At 39.1% G+C, this 21,960-nt stretch overlaps 1 protein-coding gene across 4 annotated transcripts in view; it reads left to right on the top strand.

The window, feature by feature from the left end:
* VPS13A (vacuolar protein sorting 13 homolog A) overlaps positions 1-21,960 on the top strand; it is a 224,969-nt gene that overhangs the window by 47,935 nt on the left and 155,074 nt on the right. For all 4 annotated transcript variants that reach the window (XM_066257049.1, XM_066257048.1, XM_066257050.1 and 1 more), the window contains exons 10-20: positions 1,858-1,915; positions 4,474-4,601; positions 4,790-4,896; positions 7,045-7,216; positions 8,497-8,559; positions 9,061-9,193; positions 11,209-11,303; positions 11,638-11,780; positions 17,191-17,380; positions 17,468-17,582; positions 20,199-20,335. In XM_066257049.1, the coding sequence (XP_066113146.1) occupies positions 1,858-1,915; positions 4,474-4,601; positions 4,790-4,896; positions 7,045-7,216; positions 8,497-8,559; positions 9,061-9,193; positions 11,209-11,303; positions 11,638-11,780; positions 17,191-17,380; positions 17,468-17,582; positions 20,199-20,335 (1,341 nt within the window). The remainder of the gene's footprint in view (positions 1-1,857; positions 1,916-4,473; positions 4,602-4,789; positions 4,897-7,044; positions 7,217-8,496; positions 8,560-9,060; positions 9,194-11,208; positions 11,304-11,637; positions 11,781-17,190; positions 17,381-17,467; positions 17,583-20,198; positions 20,336-21,960) is intronic.

The raw sequence follows: 21,960 nt of genomic DNA, 5'->3' as shown, positions 1-21,960 counted from the left end.
TCTTTTTTTTTTTTTTAATTTTTTTTTTTTTTAATATTTTTCCGAAGCTGGAGACGGGGAGAGACAGACAGACTCCCGCATGCGCCCAACCGGGATCCACCCGGCACGCCCACCAGGGGCAACACTCTGTCCACCAGGGGGTGATGCTCTGCCCCCCCCCCCCCCCCCCCCGGGGCGTCGCTCTGCCGCGACCAGAGCCACTCCAGCGCCTGGGGCAGAGGCCAAGGAGCCATCCCCAGCGCCCGGGCCATCCCCGCTCCAATGGAGCCCCGGCTGCGGGAGGGGAAGAGAGAGACAGAGAGGAAGGGGGGGGGTGGAGAAGCAAATGGGCGCCTTTCCTATGTGCCCTGGCCAGGAATCGAACCCGGGTCCCCCACACGCCAGGCCGACGCTCTACCGCTGAGCCAACCGGCCAGGGCCGGCTTCTATTTCTTTTTCTTGCCTAATTTCTCTGGCTAGGGCTTCCAGTATAATGTTAAATAAAAGTTATGACAGTGGGCATCCTTGTCTTATTCCTGATCTTAGAGGAAGATCTTTTAGCTTCTTCCTGTTGAGTGTGATATTAGTTGTGAGTTGTCATATTTTCTCGTTACTGTGTTCAAGTATAATTGTACCTCTATACCCATTCTTGTGTAGAGAGTTTTAATCATAAGTGGATATTGAATTTTGCCATATTTTGTATATGTGCCTGTATATAAACATGTTTAAATATCCACATATATCTTAATATTTCTTAGGTATTCTTTTATGAGATAGTCTTTAAAAATTAAAAAAAATTAAATTGATTTTAGAGAGAGGGAGGAGGGAAAGAGAGAAAGAAAGAAAGAAAGAGAGAGGAACATCAATCTATTCTTCCACTTATTTATGCATTCATTGGTTGATTTTTTTGTGTGTGTGTGACCAAGACAGAGAGTCAGAGAGAGTGACAGATAGGGACTGACAGAGAGCAAGGGAGAGAGATGAGAAGTATCAATTCTTTGTTGCGGCACCTTAGTTGTTCATTTGATTGTTTTCTCATATTGCCTTGACCAGGAGGCTACAGCAGACTGAGTGACCCCTTGCTCGAGTCAGGAACCTTGGGCTCAAGCTGGCAAGCCTTGCTTCTACCAGATGAGCCCACACTTAAGCTGGTGCCCTCAGGGTCTCGAACCTGGGCTCTCTTGTCCCAGTCCGACACTCTATCCACTGTGCCACCACCTGGTCAGGCTTATTGGTTGATTTCTTATATGTGCCCTGACGGGGGGATTGAGTCTTTAACCTTGATGTATGGGGATGACACTCTAACCAACTGAGCTACCCAGCTGGAGCTCACAATACTGTCTTTAATGAGATATTATCTATTTTAACATTTTTTCTATCTAAGTCCTCCTTAGTTTGAGTTACTTATTTTTCAAATTGTTTTTACACTTTTTTTTTTTTGTATTTTTCTGAAGTTGGAAATGGGGAGGCAGTCAGACTCCCGCATGCGCCCGACCGGGATCCACCTGGCACCCCCACCAGGGAGCGATGCTCTGCCCATTCAGGGCGTCGCTCTGTCGTGACCAGAGCCATTCTAGCACCGGGGGCAGAGGCCAACGAGCCATCCTCAGCGCCCGGGCCATCTTTTTGCTCCAGTGGACCCTCGGCTGCAGGAGGGGAAGAGAGAGACAGAGAGGAAGGAGAGGGGGAGGGGTGGAGAAGCAGATGGGCGCCTCTCCTGTATGCCCTGGCCGGGAATCGAACCCAGGACTTCCGCACGCCAGGCTGACGCTCTACCGCTGAGCCAACCGGCCAGGGACCTTTTTTTTGTATATAAAAGGATTTTGTCAAATGAAGGTATGTTAACAATGTAAATAAAAGCAATTTGTCTTTTAATAGGAGAGCTTAAAGAATGGTGTTGTTGATGAAAATATTATTCCAGAAGGTTATGATTTTGGTAAGTATGTTTTATAAAATAAAAATTACTATTTTCATTTTCTTAATAAGCATCCATTTTAAATGAACATTTTTATGTCACTGATATTTCATGTTAATTTTCTCATGTAATTAAATGTATTTATAATATATATATGCCAAAGCAAAACGCATATCATTCATTGTTGGTGAGCTTTTGGCTATATATCAAAATCAGGAAAGAAAAATGTTCAGTAAGAGAAGTTGTTAAAACATTGTATAGTCTCTAAAGATTATTCAATAACAATTATAATTTTTAAAGACATTTTGACATGGCAAATATAATTTAATAAGGCTAGCTGTTACAGTCTATGGTATGATCATACTATTTTAAAAATGTTTACTTAAAATTTTTCTTCTTTATGTTTATTCTGGTTTTAAACTCTCTGAAATGGACACATAGTATTTTAATAATGAAAATAAGTTACTGAAATATGCAGAGAAAAAGAATGCTGTTCTTCTACCATGAAGACACTCAATAAACATTGACTGGTGATGTATAACTTAGTTTGTGGATCAGCTGACAACATCATTAACCATAGACGACTCTTTGAAAGTATTTCTTTTTTTTGGCTTCAATGATACTTGTCTGTATACTTCTACCGTTATAAATTATTCTTTATTAATTTTTTGAAGTGGCTCTTCTTGTGCTCACTCTTAAAATGTCATTTTTGTGGTTTTGATTGGTTTCATTTTCTTGATTCTCTCCTCAAAGGAAACATTAAGAACAGAAGGGATTGTCTGTCATGTGTGTTGATAATTCTCAAATCTGTCACTTTAGAGTTGACTTATTTCTCCTTTGCTCTTCAGTCATTTCCTGTAGCATCAATCAGTGCCCATGTGGAGAGAGAGAAATCACTTAGCATTTTAAGTAGGGACAGTTTAAGGAATTTTAACTATAACAGGGGATTGAAGTAACAAGGGAATATCTATTAAAAAGTAGAGGGAAGTCTAGAGAATCTAGGAATAGTAGTTGGAAGGAACAGCTCCTAACCTATGACTAGGATGGAGTATCCAAAGAGGAAGAGTCTGCCTCTCTCAGCACTGAGATACTGAACTTGCTAGAAAGGGCATGACCATGGCTCACTGGTTGGAATGATTGAAATGACTCATCATGGAATTTAAACAGGGCAGGGAGGGAATTGAGAACATGAAGCAGAGGTGAAGGACAGACAGCGGATCAATGAATGGTACATTCCGTAGGACTTGAAGTTTTGGTATTGGAATACTAGAGAGAAAGCTAATGGTGGTAGGAGAGTTGGATGCTTGAGGTACAAGTTTATAGAGATGTCAAGGATATTAGTGCAATAAGGGTCTGATCGATGAGGTAAGGGTGGAGGAGTCCAAGGAACTGAGAGGCCATGGTTTTAGAATGATCATTCGTATCTTGAAATCAGTCAGAGTTGGCAGGAGCTAAAAAGTCTGGGAGAGGTAGGAGAAGGTGTAGCACAGGAGGGATGGATGATTGCAACTAGGAATAGTATAGTGGGTGGTGTATCTTCTATGTAACACAAGAATTAAAGCTGGAAGAAAGAATTTTTTTTTTCAAATACTGATGTTATTGTTTTATACATGTTCTTTTTAGACTTACTATATCTTTTTAATTATGTACATATAAACATTTCTTAGTTTTAACTGTACAGTGTTCTATAGTATAGAGGTACAGTAATAAATTTAACCAATGGTCTGTTAATGAACTATTCCTGTTCCATTCAAATTAAAAGTATGTTTGGCTGCTTAATGTGTAAAAAATTAAGTGCTAGGCCTACAGGATGATTAAAATGAGAGATATGGTATCTTTGTATATAAATTAGCTTATAATTTAATAGTTAATCTCTATCTAGATTCTACTATTATTGGCTGCTCTCTGCATTATTACTCTTCTTGGCAATCGTACAAAGGGTTGAGAAAAATCTGTGTTAGATTATGAGTTGAGCCAAGGAGGTTATCCTGAGCAAACTCATTTATCTTCTCTCTTCTCCTTTTACAAGTTAAAAGGGGGAGCAGAAAGATACAGAGAAACTGATCAGAAATTCAAAAATTATATAATGGAAGGTAGTAGTTAAATATAGGGATAAACAAAAGTAGGTTTAATGTTGGGAGTATGCAGAACAGTTTATTCTTGTATTTTTTTATTTATTATTTATTATTAACCTACTTTGGCCATCCCTGTATAATCTCTTTTTTGTGCATTTCTAATGTATCTTCATTCATTAAAACTGTGTTGTTATTAAAACCACTGGACTAATTTTCCTTTTAGAGAATGTTTCTGCTTTTATGGGTTTATTGAGGATGGGGAGTGTAGTTAGCCTTTGCTGTACTTATAGACAACAATATGAGTTTTTGGTAGGAAAAAGAAGAAACTTTCTCATCAATTAAGTTACAGTTCATCTGACCATGTTGTCACATTAAGAAAATATGGGAACTGGAGAAAGGTTATATAAGAAATGAAAATCAATATTTTCAACTTGATCCCTTCACTTTGAAATTCTTGAACTCTGTAACGCAGTTAAATTTATTAAATTTTGTACTCTTTTCCAGTATTTCGCCCCATATCTGCAAATGCCAAACTTCAAATGAATCGCCGATCTGATTTTGACTTTTCTGCTCCCAAAATAAACCTGGATGTTGAATTACATGACATAGCAATTGAATTTAATAAACCACAGGTGATTTTTTAAATGGTATTTTAAATTGTGACTTACAGTTTGATGAAAATAAACTAAGATTTTAAATGTTTTTCAAAAGTTTATGTTATATGGTAAAAGTTCCTTTAAAAAGTTAATTTAACTTTTATCTTTAACAATTGGAAAAATATCTGAAACATGTAAGAGCCTTAATTTTTTTTATTCTGCAGTATTTCAGTCTTATGGAGCTTCTTGAATCAGTTGATATGATGAAGCAAAATCTGCCATATAGGAAATTCAAACCTGATGTACCTGTTCATGACCATGCCAGAGAATGGTAAAATGTCTTACAGTTTTTTTGTTTGTTTTTTTGTATTTTTCTGAAGTTGGAAACGGGGAGGCAGTCAGACAGACTCTCGCATGCGCCCGACTGGGATCCACCTGGCACGTCCACCAGGGGGTGATGCTCTGCCCATCTGGGGCATCGCTCTGTTGCAACCAGAGTCATTCTAGCACCTGAGGCAGAGGCCACAGAGCCATCCATCCTCAGCGCCCGGACCAACTTTGCTCCAATGGAGCCTTGGCTGTGGGAGGGGAAGAGAGAGAGAGGAAGGAGAGGGGGAGGGGTGGAGAAGCAGATGGATGCTTCTCCTGTGTGCCCTGGCTGGGAATTGAACCTGGGACTCCTGCACGCCAGGCCGATGCTCTACCACTGAGCCAACCGGCCAGGGCCTCTTACAGTTTTTTAATTAAGTATAATTGATAGAGAAAATTATATTAGTTTCAGGTGAACATAATAGGTTTAGCTACCATTCATATCATATATAGCTACAAAATTTTTCTTGTGATAAGAACTTTTAACATTTGCTCTTTTAGCAACTTTTGACTATGCAGTGCATTAGTATTAACTGTAGTCAACATGCTGTATGTTACATCCCCAGGACTTATTTATTTTATAACTGAAACTTTGTACCCTTTGAGCCACTTCTTTCATTTGCCCACCCAAACCCCCACCTCTGTCAAACCACCAGTCTGTTCTCTGTATCTGTGAGCTCAGTTATTACTATTTTTTTAAGAGTCTATATATACGTGAGATCATAGAGTAGTTATCTTTCTCTTACTTATATAACTTAGCGTAATGCCCTCAAGGTCCATTCATGTTGTTATAGCGGCAAGATTTTATTTTTTTATGACTGAATAATATTCTGTTGTGTGTGTGTGTGTATATATAATACTAAATTTTCTTTAGTCATTCTTCAATCAGTGGACACTTAAGTTGTTTCCATGTCTTGTCAATTATAGATAATGTGGTAGTGATTTAGTCTTTTCATTTTTTTCAGGTAAATACCATGACTAGAATTGCTCAAACTAAAACTTTTTTTTTTAATTAAGTGAAGAGTGGGGAGGCAGAGAGACTCCTGCATGTACTTTGACTGGTATCCACCTGACAAGGCCCCTCTGGGGTGATGCTCTGCCCATCTGAGGCTACTGCTCTGTTGCTCGGCAACTGAGCTATTTTAGTGCCTGAGGCAGGCCATGGAGCCATCTTCAGTGTCCAGGGCCAACTTGCTCTTCAAGCCATTGCTGCGGGAGATGAAGAGAGAAAAAGAGAGAAGGGAAAGCAGGGGGGGAGGAGAAGCAAATGGTTGCTTCTCCTGTGTCCCCTGACCGGGAATCAAACCCAGGATCGCCACACACTGGGCCAACACTCTACCACTGAGCCAACTGGCCAGGGCCAAACTTTTTTTTAAGATTTATAAAATGTAGCATAAAAGTGAATTTCTTGACTTTCTTAAGAATAATTTTTTAAGATAATCTCTTTAAAGCCTAATACTTACTATTATTTGATTTACAATTAGAAATTTATTATATAGCTGCTTTTGCTTATTATACTAATAAAATTGACTTAAAGTATTCTTTATAATGGAATTTATAACTGGAGACACTAGAGTACTAGTTATTTACTGTATTTTTGGAATTATTAAACTATATTTCAGTTTGTTGTCTAGCAGTGCCTATTTAAAATTTTTTTAATTTCTCTATTATACACATTAAACATTATTAAACCTGAAAAGGTTATGGTGGTATATAAAGTGCTATCTTCTTTTTAATTTAAAAGTCTTGTTATTCTAGTTATTAAACTTTTGCATATTTTCTAGAAGATGCAATTACTCTTTTACTTGACTGTTTTAATTACTATTCAAGGGACTTAAGTGCTGGTTTCCAATTAATACTTTAATAGTCTTTCTGTAGACCTATATTTATTGTGATAGCATTCAAGGATTTTGCTTATTTTCACTAGGAAGAGGTAAAAAATAATATTAATTATTGTGGAAACTAATAAGATGAAAAAGCAGGAGCTCAGGTAATATACCATTTTTATACTCTAAATTATAGTTATGTATGTGAGAGTAGAAGCAGTATCAGTTACACTTCATACGGTTTGTTTGAGGGTGTTAAGTGTAGGTTTTTGCTTTTTAACTAGGTGGGCTTATGCTATACATGGTGTTCTTGAAGTAAATGTTTGCCCCCACTTACGGATGTGGTCATGGAAACATATTGGAGTACATAGACAAAAAATGAAGCACTACAAAGAACTATATAAAAAAAAACTAACAAGTAAGAAGCCACCTGGTGAACTTCTCAGCGTTTTGGAGGTTAGCATTTTTAAAAATTGTTGAATATTTTGTGCTATAGAACTCCTCAGTCTTTAATAACTACCATTTTCTAATTACTCTTAATTTTGACCATTCTCTTTTACTGAGATTTTTTTATTAAACTCAGTTGAATGATAAAAGCTTTGGTGTTACTGTTCTGGGAGCTTTTAGAATTTGATATTATTCTCAATCTGGAGAGATTTGGGTTCATGCAAATAGTAACTCATAGCCTTAATTATTAATGACCCCCCCCTTTTTTTTAAGTGAGAGGCAGGGAGGCAGAGACAGATTCCTTGCATGTACCTCTACCATGATTCACCTGGCAAGCCCTACCAGATGGTGCTCTGCCTGTCTGGCTGCTGCTCTGTTGGTTGGCAACCAAGATATTTTAGTGCCTGAGGCAAGGCCATGGAACCATCCTCAGTGCTCAGGGCCAACTTGCTTCAACTGAGCCATGGCTGCAGAAGGGGAGGAGGAGAGAGAGAGAGAGAGAGAGAGAGAGAGAGAGAGAGAGAAGCGATAGAGGGAGGGGTGGGAAGCAGATGGTTGTTGCTGACCAGGAATCGAACCCAGGACATGCACACGCTGGGCCAACTATTACTGAGCCAACCGGCTAGGGTCATAAGTAAATTTTTTTTTTTCTGAAGTTGGAAACGGGGAGGCAGTCAGACAGACTCTTGCATGCACCCAACTGGGATCCACCCAGCATGCCCACCAGGGGGCGATGCTCTGCCCATCTGGGGCGTTGCTCTGTTGGAACCAGAGCCATTCTAGTGCCTGAGGCAGAGGCCATAGAGCACTCCTAGCGCCTGGGCCAACTTTGCTCCAATAGAGCCCTGGCTGTGGGAGGGGAAGAAAGAGACAGAGAGGAAGGAGAGGGAGAGGGGTGGAGAAGTAGATGGGCGCTTCTCCTGTGTGCCCTGGCCAGGAATCGAACCCGGGACTCCCGCACGCCAGGCCGATGCTCTACCACTGAGCCAACCGGCCAGGGCCTCATAAGTAATTTTAAACAAGCATGTTTTAATATGTATCTGTAAATTTTATAGTTGTAACTCTTAAAGGCATGACATGTAAGATTTCTTTGTTCAGAAACTTTTCCATTACTAATTTCCAAGCTGACATATGTATAACCTTTGCTTCTCACAATTTAACAGGAATATTATGGTGATGGATGATCTGTTTTCTGCTTTCTATCTCTTTTGTGTAGCAGTTTGACAGTTTATATGTACTCTATTTACATAAAGTTGTTTATGTAAACACATTATCTTTTATATTTTTAGGAATTGGAAAAGACCCTGGATGTATTTAATATAACAGTAGTGAGACAACAGGCAGAAGTTGAGGTAACTCCAGATTATCTTTCAGTTAGTAAACATGAATCTAGATTCCGTATAGACTTGACAGGTACTGTGATGTTATTAGTTTTGTGCTGTACTATATACTCTTCCTAAAAGGGATTTAAATTTTTTTGTGTTATAAGAAAATTTGATTCAATATTTTGCCACATCCATTTAAATCAGATAGGTTCTATCAGAAAAAGATTTTTTCTAAATTATTGGATGTATCAAATACACAGACTTTATGTAAAAGATGGAAAGCCAATTTTTTTTTTTTTAGTGTGCTTTGTTTCTTTGGAATTACCTTTGCTTGTAAGACAGTGGGCTTAAGTGGCTGGTAATCCTAAATTCTTACAGGTGGCCAATATTGCAATTACTTCATTCTGTTGTCAGTTTGTATATCGTTTACATTTACTTACTTCAGTAAACAAGTTTTGCCAGTTAGGCTTCTACTTCTTTAGATTGTTAAAGAATAATTTTCATTTATTTGAAATTTATTTATTTTAGGTAAAGAAAGCTGGATACAAGATTTACAGAGAAGGAACAAAAGATTCAGAGGAAAATAAAGGATGGTTTAACTGGTTGTGGACGTGGTCAGAACCGAAAACTACAGAACAGCAGCCATATGTTAAATCTGGAAGTATGTTCAATTTATTTTATAGTAGTGCCATTAATTATCCGGTGTGTTAAAAATATAGCTGATCATCGGGAGTAAAAATTGTTTTGCAGAAAATTTTCTAGTTAGAAATTGTAAGATTGTATGCATATGATATATACTTTATCCTTGTCATCAATAAAATTACTATTAAAATGTTGTAAATATATGTCAAGGAAAAATAAAATAAAATACATGGGTTTGTTTTTTTTTTTTTTTTATATTTTTCTGAAGTTGGAAATGGGGAGGCAATCAGACAGACTCCTGCATGCGCCCGACCGGGATCCACCCGGCACGCCCACCAGGGGGCGATGCTCTGCCCATCTGGGGCATTGCTCTGTTGCGATCAGAGCCATCCCAGTACATGAGGCAGAGGCCATAGAGCCATCCTCAGCGCCCGGGCCAACTTTGCTCCAATGGAGCCTTGGCTGCAGGAGGGGAAGAGAGAGACAGAGAGGAAGGAGAGGGGAGGGGTGGAGAAGCAGATGGGTGTTTCTCCTCTGTGCCCTGGCCGGGAATCGAACCCAGGACTCCTGCAAGCCAGGCCAATGCTCTACCACTGAGCCAACCGGCCAGGGCAAATACATGGTTTTTAAATCTTACTAGTGTATACAAAAGAGGTTTATGCCCAGGGAATTTAGTAAATGCATGTAGCACAATAACAGATAAATGACAATTCCAAAAGTTTTTAAACCATTATAAATTTTTATTGAAATTGTTTCTTGGAAAGACTTTTGTTTTCCAACCAAATGCTTAAGATTATAACTTTGAAGTCTTAGGGGCTTAGGTTTACATCATGGATTGTCAGTATTGTCACCCTGGCAAATTATTTAAGCTCTTTGAATCTCAATATTATTGTTTGTAAAATTGGGGAAAATTGTGATAATAACTATTTAGTGTGCTAAATGTGTTGCCTAGCACAATGCCATTAAGTACCTTGTACAGGTAAACATTTTGCAAGCTCTTGCTTAATAACAATATTTAGAAATTTACATTGCTGGCCCTGTCCAGTTGGCTCAGTGGTAGAGCATCAGCCCAGTGTGTGGATTTCCCAGGTTCAATTCCCAGTCAGGGCACATAGGAGAAGCGACCATTTGCTTCTCCACCCCTCCCTCTTTCCCTTCTCTTTCTCTATCTCTCTCTTCCTCTCCTGCAGCCATGGCTCTGTTGAGCAAGTTGGCCCCAGGTGCTGAGGATGGCTCCATGGGCCTCGCCTCATGTGCTAAAAATAGCTTGGTTGCCTAGCAATGAACAGTGGCGCCAGTTGGGCAGAGCATTGCCCCATAGAGAGCTTGCCAGGTGGATCCTAGTTGGGGCACATGAGATAATGAGGTAGTCTGTCTCTCTACCTCCCCACTTCTCACTTAAGGGAAAAAAATAAAATAAAATTACTTTGCTAAATATATATTTAGAACTTTGTATTTTTGGATAGTAATTCTTCTTAAATTTCCAGTGCCATTCTAACGTTGTGCTTATAATTTCTTAAAAGTGTTATATAAAGACATAAAATTTACATTTACTTTTTTTTTTTTTCTTTTTTTTCATTTTTCTGAAGCTGGAAACAGGGAGAGACAGCCAGACAGACTCCCGCATGCGCCCGACCGGGATCCACCTGGCACACCCACCAGGGGCGATGCTCTGCCCACCAGGGGGCGATGCTCTGCCCATCCTGGGCGTCGCCATGTTGCGACCAGAGCCACTCCAGCGCCTGGGGCAGAGGCCACAGAGCCATCCCCAGCGCCCGGGCCATCTTTGCTCCAATGGAGCCTTGGCTGCGGGAGGGGAAGAGAGAGACAGAGAGGGAAAGCGCGGCGGAGGGGTGGAGAAGCAAATGGGCGCTTCTCCTATGTGCCCTGGCTGGAATCAAACCCGGGTCCTCTGCACGCTAGGCCGACGCTCTACCGCTGAGCCAACCGGCCAGGGCTACATTTACTTTTTAATGGCAACTAAACTATAGGTTACTAGTTAAAAACGCAAAATACTTTTTTAATAATTTGTAGGTCTTGAAGAAATCTTGACACCTGAAGAAAAAGCTTTACTCTATGAAGCAATTGGCTATAGTGAAACCGCGGTTGACCCAACCTTGCCAAAATCAGTAAGAAATTTTCAAGTTTTATGTCTCAGAGTTTAATGATATGGATAACTATTTTTAATCCTTTAGGAATTATATATTATTGACTTGTTCTGTGATCCTTTTTTGTTTTTACTTTCATTTCCTAAGTAATTTCAAGGGGTAAATATTGTCCCGTACTTTGTACAGTGCTATGTGGTGATTCTTTAAAATATAAAAGGATGCTTTTAAAGTATTTTCTGGTTTTTGGAAAAAACCTATATGAATAGGATATGAATAAGAGTGCTTATATTTATATATATATATATAATACATAAGTACATATTTTTTAAGTTTTATTCCTCTGACTATACTCTAGTTCGAAGCCATGAAGTTTTATGTGCACTTGAAGAGTATGTCTATTGTTCTAAGAGAAGAGCAATGCAAACCTGAGCTGTTAGCTGTTGTAGTAGAGGAATTTAGCACTTTGATCGTACAAAGACCAGGAGCACAAGCAATTAAGTAAGTATTAATTTATTTTATACATAAGAAAAATTTCACTGTAAATTTGGAAGATAGATTACAATTTCACAGTATTTTCCAGAAAGTACTATGATTTAATGTATCCTTTTGTATTTTTAGAAACTTAGATTTTTTTTAATAATAAATATTTTTTATAATTATTAAAATAATACAGAGTTGAAAGCTACCTCATCAGGAAACATAGAAGGCCACTGAAGTATAATACAGAAATCTCAGCAGTCACACAATATAAAAAGAAACAGCATTAACAGTTTGGTTTTTATCTGGCAATGTCTTTACCTTTGTTTTTAAAAATAGCTTTACTAAGATATAATTCACTATACAATTCATTTATTTAAAGTGTACAATTCACTGAGATATAATTCACTATACAATTCATTCATTTAAAGTGTACAATTCATTTATTTGTGACACTGTATAGTATACCAAATTTCATTGACATATTTATCACATTGTGCAACATTTACTATTAGCTAATTCCAGAACATTCTTAAGCCCTAGAAAGGAAACCAGACACCCGTTAGCTGTCACTCCTCATTCCCCTACTCCCTTGTGTCTGGCAGTAACCAATTTACTTTATTTCTAAGAATTTGTCTGTTTTGGGTATTTAATATGCATAGAATCATACAATATGTGGACTTTTCAGTCTGGCTTCCTTTACTTAGCATGGTATTTTCAAGGTTTGTCCATGGTATAGCATGAATTAGTTAGTGCATCATTCATTTTTATTGCCTAATATTCCATTGTGTGGATACACCACATTTTGTTTGACCATTTGTCAGGTAATGAATAATGGGTTGTTTTCACTTATTGGCTATTATGCCTAAGACTTCTGTCAATATTCATGGACAATAGTTTGTGTGGGCAATAAATTTTAACTTATCTTGGGTATATACTAAGAATGAAATTGGTGTCTTACCTGACCAGGTGGTGGTACAGTGGATAGAGCATTGAACTGGGATGCAGAGGACCCAGGTTTGAAACCCTGAGGTCGCCAGGTTGAGGGTGGGCTCATCTAGTTTGATCAAGACTCACTAGCTTGAGCCCAAGGTTGCTGGCTTTAGCAAGGGGTCACTTGGTCTGCTGAATCCCCCCAAACCCTGTCAAGGCATTTATAAGAAAGCAATCAGTGAACAACTAAGGTGCTGCAACGAAGAATTGATGCTTCTCATCTCTCTCCCTTCCTGTCTGTCTGTCCGTATCTGTCCCTCTCTGTCTCTTAATGTCTCTGACACACACACACAAAAATTGGTGTCTCATGTGGTAACTCTGTTTAACCTTTTGAGTAATTGCCAGATTTTTCTATTTTCCATTTCTACTGGTAGTGTATTAGGTTTCCAGTTTATCTGTAACATTTGCAATACTCATCTGTCTTTTTGAATATAGCTATCCTAATAGATAGGAACTGATATCTCACTGGGTGTGATTTGCATTTCCCTGAATGCTAATAAACTTGAGCATCTTTTCATGTGCTTAGTGTCTGTAGCTCTTATTAGTCTTCAGGTTTCAACAGGCCAGGCGCAGAATATTGTCCACTGTCTTCATAGTTGCTGCTGTGATGGGGAATAGGTTGATAGGCATTTAAACACATATGGCCAAGTGCTTTCTTTCTGAAATTCAGCTGTCTTTTCCTTCGCTTAGCACTTTCCTGGTTTCTCTAAGTTTTTTATTAAATTCCAGTCTTGCAAAAAAGTTGATACTGGCAGTTTTTGTTAGCTTAATAGTTTGGTTGTTTCAGGGGAAAGAATGATTCTTTGAGCCCCTTATTCTGCCATTTACAATACAAAACTCCATTAACTTTTTTTTTAGGCCATTTCTTTAGAGCAGTTTTAGGCATACAAAAAAATTGGGAGAGGGTTCAGATGTTTCCCATGTAGCTGCTGCCCCATACACATATGTGCTCTTCTCCATTATCAGTCTCTCTCACCAATTTAGTAGTTTGCTTTTTTTGGGGGGGGGTGTATTTTTCTGAAGCTGGAAACGGGGAGAGACAGTCAGACAGACTTCCGCATGCGCCCGACCGGGATCCACCTGGCACGCCCACCAGGGACGATGCTCTGCCCACCAGGGGGCGATGGTCTGCCCCTCCGGGGTGTCGCTTTGCCGTGACCAGAGCCACTCCAGCGCCTGGGGCAGAGGCCAAGGAGCCATCCCCAGCGCCCGGGCCATCTTTGCTCCAATGGAGCCTTGGCTGTGGGAGGGGAAGAGAGAGACAGAGAGGAAGGAGGGGGTGGGGGGTGGAGAAACAAATGGGCGCTTCTCCTATGTGCCCTGGCCGGGAATCAAACCCGGGTCCCCCGCACGCCAGGCCGACGCTCTACCGCTGAGCCAACCGGCCAGGGCCCAGTAGTTTGCTTTTTAGCCAAGAATGAACCTCTTTTACATATCACGATCACACGGAGTCCGTGGTTTACACTGTGACTCACTCTTGGTGGTGTACAGTGTATGGGTTTGGACAAGCATAAAATACCATCTATTCATTCTTATGGTGTCATGCAGAGTCTTTTCACTGCTCTAAAAATCCTGTTCTGGCCTGACTTGTGGTGGCACAGTGGATAAAGTGTCAACCTGGAACACTGAGGTCACCGGTTTGAAACCCTACACTTGTCTAGTCAAGGCACATATGGAAGTTGATGCTTACTGCTTCTCCCCCCTTTCTCTCTCTCTCCCTTTCTCTCTCACTCTCTCTCTAAAATGAATAAAAAAATTTAAAAATCCTGTTCTGCCTATTTATTCCCTCACTCCCAACCAATGATTTTTTAAAACAATTTATATTTTAAAAAAATTTATTGATTGATTTTTAGATAGAGGAAGGAGGGAGGGAGAGAAAGAGGGGAGAGAAACGGGAAGCATTATCTTGTAGTAGTTGCTTCCTATATGTGCCTTGATCAGGCAAGCCCAGGGATTCGAACTGGTGACCTCAGCATTCCAGGTCGATGCTTTATCCATCCACTGCACCACCACAAGTCAGGCCCAATGATCTTTTTAACTGTGTCCATAGTTTTGCTTTTTCCAGAAACTTGTATAGTTGAAATAATATGCTGTCTTCTCAGATTGACTTTTTAAATTTTTTAATAAGTGTTTAAGCTTTCTTTGTCTTTTATGTCTTTATAGCTCATTTGCTTTTAGCATGTACTAATTCCCATTGTCTGGATGTACTTCTTTATTTCTAAAGGACATCCTAGTTGCTGCCAAGTTTTGAAAATTATAAAGAAAGCTGCTCTGAACATCCGTATGCAGGTTTTTTATAGACAAGTTTTCAACTTCTTTGGTTAAACACTAAGGAGTATGATTGCTGGATCATACAGTAATAGTATATTTAGTTTTGTAAGAAATTGCCAAAATGTCTTCCTAAGTATCTGTACTAGTTTGCATTCATCAGCAATGTATGAGAGTTTCTCTTGTTTCACATCCTTGCTATTTATTATTTGATGTTGGTCAATAGTCCAGATTTTTGGCCATTCTTATAGGTGTGCAGTGGTATCTCATTGTTTTAATTTGTAGTGATGATATATGACATAAAGCATCTTTATCTTTCCCCAAGTCATTTTGGCTCTGATAATAGCCCAATAGGTTAGGCTCTGGTTATTTTCTAGAGCAGGGGTCCCCAAACTTTTTACACAGGAGGCCAGTTCACTGTCCCTCAGACCATTGGAGGGCCAGACTATAAAAAAAACTATGAAAAAATCCCTATGCACACTGCACATATCTTATTTTAAAGTAAAAAAACAAAACGGGAACAAATACAATATTTAAAATAAAGAACAAGTAAATTTAAATCAACAGACTGACCAGTATTTCAATGGGAACTATGGGCCTGCTTTTGGCCAATGAGATGGTGGTGCCCCTTACGGAAGTGCGGCGGGGCCGGATAAATGGCCTCAGGGGGCCACATGTGGCCCGCGGGCCGTAGTTTGGGGACCCCTGTTCTAGAGGAAAGGCTTAATTAAGAAGAACAGATAACTCTGGCATTTATTTATTTATTTATTTATTTTTTGACAGAGAGTCAGAGAGAGGGACAGACAGGGATGAGAAGCATCAATTCTTTGTTGCGGCACCTTAGTTGTTCATTGATTGCTTTCTCATATGTACCTTGACCAGGGGGCTACAGCAGACTGAGAGACTCTTTGCTCGAACCAGCGACCTTGGGCTCAAGCTGCTGAGCCTTGCTCAAACCAGATGAGCCCACGCTCTGCCAACCTCGGGGTCTCGAACCTGGGTTCTCTGCATCCCAGTCCGACGCTCTGTCCACTGCGCCACTGCCCGGTCAGGCTCTGGCATATTTTTATTTATTTATTTATTTATTTATTTATTTATTTATTTATATTTCTCTGAAGCTGGAAACAGGGAGAGATAGATAGACTCCCGCATGCGCCCGACCGGGATCCACCCGGGACGCCCACCAGGGGCGACGCTCTGCCCACCAGGGGGCGATGCTCTGCCCCTCCGGGGTGTCGCTCTGCCGCAACCAGAGCCACTCTAGCGCCTGGGGCAGAGGCCAAGGAGCCATCCCCAGCGCCCGGGCTATCCTTGCTCCAATGGAGCCCTGGCTGCGGGAGAGGAAGAGAGAGACAGAAAGGAAGGAGGGGGGGGTGGAGAAGCAAATGGGAGCTTCTCCTATGTGCCCTGGCCGGGAATCGAACCCGGGTCCCCCGCACGCCAGGCCGACGTTCTACTGCTGAGCCAACCGGCCAGGGCCTCTGGCATATTTTTAAATGGTTTCTTTCTCCTCTCCTTGCCTGAAGCATGAGGGGATTTTTTTCTGCAATATTTATTATGGAAACTTGGTCAAATTTTGGAGATGTATCTCACAATACTGTGGATCCTCCCTCTGACTGGATCTGCCTGGAGTTCTCAACTCTCCTGAGTTCTCATCACTGAGCCTCCACCAGTTCATCAACTATATATTATAGTTCAGGTGTGCCACCTGGAGCACCGGTGTCAGTACTTTCCTTTTTTGAGTCTCTCCTCTGGTGAGCTGTGAATCCCTGTATTCACTTGTCTGCCTTTCCAATGTTGGGGCAGCAAGTTGCTCTGTCTTGCTGCCCTCTTTTACATATCCAAGAAGAGTTGTTGACTTTTCAGTTTGTTCAGTGTTTTACTTGTTGTTAGTACCAAGTGGTGACTTCCAAGTTCCTTTCCTGGTGAACCAGAGACCCTTAACTTTTCATAGCTTTTTTTTTTTATATAGAAATCAACATGTAAGTAGGGTTCTCAGTGAATTAGTCTATTTCAAGTAAGATCTAATAGTTATATGTTTTGTTTGATATGTGTGGACTGGAGTAGCAAGAATGCAAAGTAAAATTGTTTTCATTAATTTTTATGTTCATTGAAAAATACTTTAAAATTATATTGATTGCTAATATTTATTCTACCGTTTTTCGTGCAGATTTGAAACCAAAATAGATTCCTTTCATGTAACTGGCCTACCAGACAGTTCAACAAAACCCCGCCTCCTGTCTTCATTGGATAATGCTGCATCACTTTTCCAGATTACATTTGAGACAAATCCATTGGATGAAACTGTTGCTCAGCGGTGTATTATAGAAGCTGAACCTTTAGAAATGATATATGATGCAGTAAGCATTTTTTAAATTTCTAAGTTTTAATATATTTGAACTTGCTTTGTTTTTGTTGCCTAATTTTAATGATACTTACTTTGCCAGAGAACAGTGAATAGCATAGTGGAATTCTTCAGACCCCCAAAAGAGGTAAATCTAGCACAGCTCACTTCAGCGACTTTGACAAAACTTGAAGAATTTCGTGATAAGACAGCAACAGGTAAAAATGCCAGTATTAATCCTGGTGAATTAAATATTAAATTCTATACTTAACTATTAGGCATTTAAAGCTGATTTTAGTAATGTATTTTTTAAATTTCTGTCTAGACTAGATATAGTTTAATTGAAACTAATATTGTACTTTTATATTTAAATTCAGCTAAAACAATAATAATTTCTTACACTCAGGTCTAACCCATTAACCACTTTCAAGTTAATTACAAAAGTTTGTTAGAATTTTTCGAATTGGCCCTAGCTGGCGGCTCAATGGATAGAGTGTCAGCCCAATGTATGGACGTCCCGGATTTGATTCCCAGTCAGAGCACACAGGAGAAGCAGCCATCTGCTTCTCCCTCTACTGCTCTCCCTTCTCCCTCTCTTTCCCCCACAGCCAGTGGCTCAATTGTTTCAAGCATGGCCCGGGATGCTGAGGTTGGCTTGGTTGGTCACAGCATAGTTAGCCTCAGGTGCTAAAAATAGCTTGGTACTCGTATCGGTAGGTGAATTCTGGTGAGGGTGCATACGGGAGTCTGTCTCACTATCTCCCATTCTCTCAAAAAAATTTTTTTTTGAAATTTTGTTTATAGCAGAAGCTGGCCTTTGAATTCTTTTATAAAATAATAGGGCCTCTTGCAGTGGTCTTTTTGGTTTAATCATTGTCCTTTTACCATTCAGCTCTCTTGTGATCTTCGTAACCTTTACCTATTCTGAACAAAATGTTCAGCTAACTGCATGTGCTTTTGACTGCAGCATGAGGTTATACACGTTATATAAACTACATCACTTAATTTTTTTCAATCTAGCCATTCAGAAATTTGCATATTGTCATTTTTAGTTTCTTATAATTCGTGTTAAAAAAAGTATGGTCCGCATTATAGTTCTTGTGTGGGTTTTATTATAATTGCTTATATAAACTAAGGTACTTTTTTGTTTGAATATCAGAGGCCTTAAACTTTATAAATTAACATTGTTTATTGATTCAAACTGATTCAGGGCTGCTTTCAGAATTTCATCTTTAAGAAGTAGTTCCCATCTCATAGGGTCATTATAATTTTTTTTTTTGTATTTTTTTTTTTATGAAGCTGGAAATGGGGAGAGACATGCGCCCGACCGGGATCCACCCAGCACGCCCACCAGGGGGCGATGCTCTGCCCACCAGGGGGCGATGCTCTGCCCCTTCGGGGGTCGCTCTGTTGCGACCAGAGCCACTCTAGCGCCTGGGGCAGAGGCCAAGGAGCCATCCCCAGCGCCCGGGCCATCTTTGCTCCAATGGAGTCTTGGCTGCGGGAGGGGAAGAGAGAGACAGAAAGGAAGGAGAGGGGGAGGGATGGAGAAGCAGATGGGCGCTTCTCCTGTTGTCCCTGGCCGGGAATCGAACCCTGGACTTCTGCACGACAGGCTGACACTCTACCACTGAGCCAACCGGCCAGGGCCGGGTCATTATAATTTGATAACTGATAATAATTTTAGATTTAAAAGCCAGTGCTGGACTTGGGACCATAAAATAGATTAATTTGGCATACAAATTATATGAAAGTAAATGGATTAAATTTATTAGACTAAAACACCTCAAGTGAATGAAATACATAAGGAATGGAGAATTCTAGTCTGTTGCCTTTTCTGGTTTACATATGATTTTATTGAAGATGATTTAACAATCCAGGTCACTTCTCTTGTGTGCCCTGGATTGTTAAATCATATTATGATATGTCAGTAGTACTGTAAGGACTAGGAATCATTATTCAGTATGGTAAATGTAGCTGTGTTAAGTTCATGATTTAGAAAGAATTGTGTAGATTCTAATAAAGCAGTTAGTTATGAATAAATGTTTCATAAAACTTAATTTGATGGGGTGACATTAGTCAATCAGGGTACATAGGTTCAGAGAAAACATCTCCAGGTTATTTTGACATTTGATTGTGTTGCATACCCATCACCCAAAGTCATATAGTCTTCCGTCACCTTTTCTTGTGCCCCTCCTCTCCCCCACCCCTTCTCTTCCTCTCCCCACCCCCGGTAACCACCACACTCTTGTCCATGTCCCTGAGTCTCATTTTTATGTCCCACCTATGTATGGAATCATATAGTTCTTAGTTTTTTCTGATTTACTTGTTTCACTCAGTATGTTATCAAGGTCCATCCATGTTATTGTAAATGATCCGATATCATCATTTCTTATGGCTGAGTAGTATTCCATAGAATATATGTACCACATCTTCTTTAATCATTTTTGAAGGGCTTTTTGGTTGTTTCATGTCCTGGCCACTGTGAACAATGCTGCAGTGAACATCAGGCTGCATGTGTTTTTACGTACAGTAAAACTTATTTTTTTAGATGTATTATCTTCTTAGTTTTACCCAAATTGATTTTGTGGGTTAAAAATATTTATTTGAGGACACGTTCTAATTTTGTATTCAGTTTTATTTAATTAGGAGTATACACATCATTGACTAACAAATATTTTTATTTTATATTGAAAATATTTTGCTCAAGTCATTTTAAAATGAATTTTGATTTCACATTATTTTAAGACTATGCTACCAATTCATACATTTAATAATTTTATATTTCTTGAGTAATTTATGAAAAATATTAATTATGAATAAATTTTTTACAGGTCTGCTGTATATTATTGAAACACAGAAAGTTCTTGATCTCAAAATTAATTTGAAAGCTTCATATATTATTATCCCACAAGATGGAATTTTTAGCCCTACATCAAATCTGCTTCTTTTGGATCTTGGTCATTTAAAGGTACATACTAATAATAAGGCATTTAGGGTATATCTTTGTCTAAAATGTATTTTGGTTTTTAGACTATTTGATTTGGTATATTGGGTTTTAAACTTATGGTAAATACTAGGATTTCAGGAATCTTCTTTTCTGGAGAATGAAGTGAAGTTTTATTTAATTAGTTTTACTACATTTCTAAAAAATCAGTTTTCCTGCATTTCTAAAAGCAAAATGAGCAGTTGAACTCTGCAGGTGAGGGGTGAGTCTAAGAATTACATTTATATGGAGAATTTGGGAGTAATGTGTACGAAGTTTTTTTCTTTTTCAATTTAACTTTATTACTGAAATAATTACATTATATGGAGTGTAAGGGAGTTTGGAAGTAACCAAATAATCTTTGTCCTTCAAGTTTTTTGTGTATATAACATTAGATATAATATTTCTATTAAATAATCCTAAATTGAGAGATGGTCATCTTGCATTTACATAAGTCAGTTCACTTTCTATCCAGTTATGTATATTTTTCTTCCTTAGTTTTGAGTAGAGAATATTTTTTTTTGTTTCCAGATCTGCACTGTTCATATAGTACTCACTGACTACACATGGTTAAATTGGTTAAAATAAAGTAAGATAAAAATCTAGTTCTTTAGTCATAGTAGCCACATTTAAGAGTTTACTAGTCATAAGCAGCTAGTGGCTACTGTATTAGACAGCACAGATGGAGAACAATTTCATCAGTGTAGAAAGTTCTGTTGGATAGCACTACTCTATATCATTAAATATGGAGGAATAGCTATAACAATTTAAAGATCCAAGAAAATGCATAATGTTAGAATGCTCTATCTGGCTACCTAACAAATATGTGCCTTTCCTGGATATTGACATTCTCTTTTATTCTGTGTTGTATTCTTCAGTTGGTTATTATATAAATAACTGCTAGATTCAGTTATTTATACAGCTAATTGTTTTAATTTCATTATGGATTTGATTCAAGGCAGTCTGGTAGTGTGGAAAGAACATAGAAGTAAGGGTATCAAACTAGTTTTGTGATCTGAGGCAATTTGCTTAATCTTTTGCTTAAAATTTATTACCTTTCAAAGAGAGATAAGCAGTTTTGATTGTGTATATATGGGATATATAAAATAGAAGGGAAAGTTAAAAATATATTACGACATACACACGAGTAAGTAAGATTTTTATATACTGCTGTGGCGTGATCTCCAGGATGTTTATGTGAAAAGCATTGTGTGATTAATACATCAGTGAAGGGGGAGATATAAATATAACTTGCTTGGGTTGCAAAAATGACAGAGCTGGGACTAAAATGCAGCTATTTTAATATTTAATCTTGGACTTTTAGTTCTTATTATAAAACTAAATACATGTCATCATGCCAAATAAATGTTTTTTTTTTGTTTGTTTGTTTGTTTTGCATTTCTCTGAAGCTGGAAACAGGGAGAGACAGTCAGACAGACTCCCGCATGCACCCGACCGGGATCCACCCGGCACGCCCACCATGGGGGGACGCTCTGCCGCACCAGGGGGCGATGCTCTGCCCATCCTGGGCATCGCCATGTTGCGACCAGAGCCACTCTAGTGCCTGAGGCAGAGGCCACAGAGCCATCCCCAGCGCCCGGGCCATCTTT

This window comes from Saccopteryx bilineata, chromosome 2 (assembly GCF_036850765.1).
Source record: "Saccopteryx bilineata isolate mSacBil1 chromosome 2, mSacBil1_pri_phased_curated, whole genome shotgun sequence".
Classification (NCBI taxonomy): domain Eukaryota; kingdom Metazoa; phylum Chordata; class Mammalia; order Chiroptera; family Emballonuridae; genus Saccopteryx; species Saccopteryx bilineata.
The sequence above is the reverse complement of the archived record's forward strand: the minus strand, read 5'-3'. Positions and strand labels throughout refer to the sequence as shown.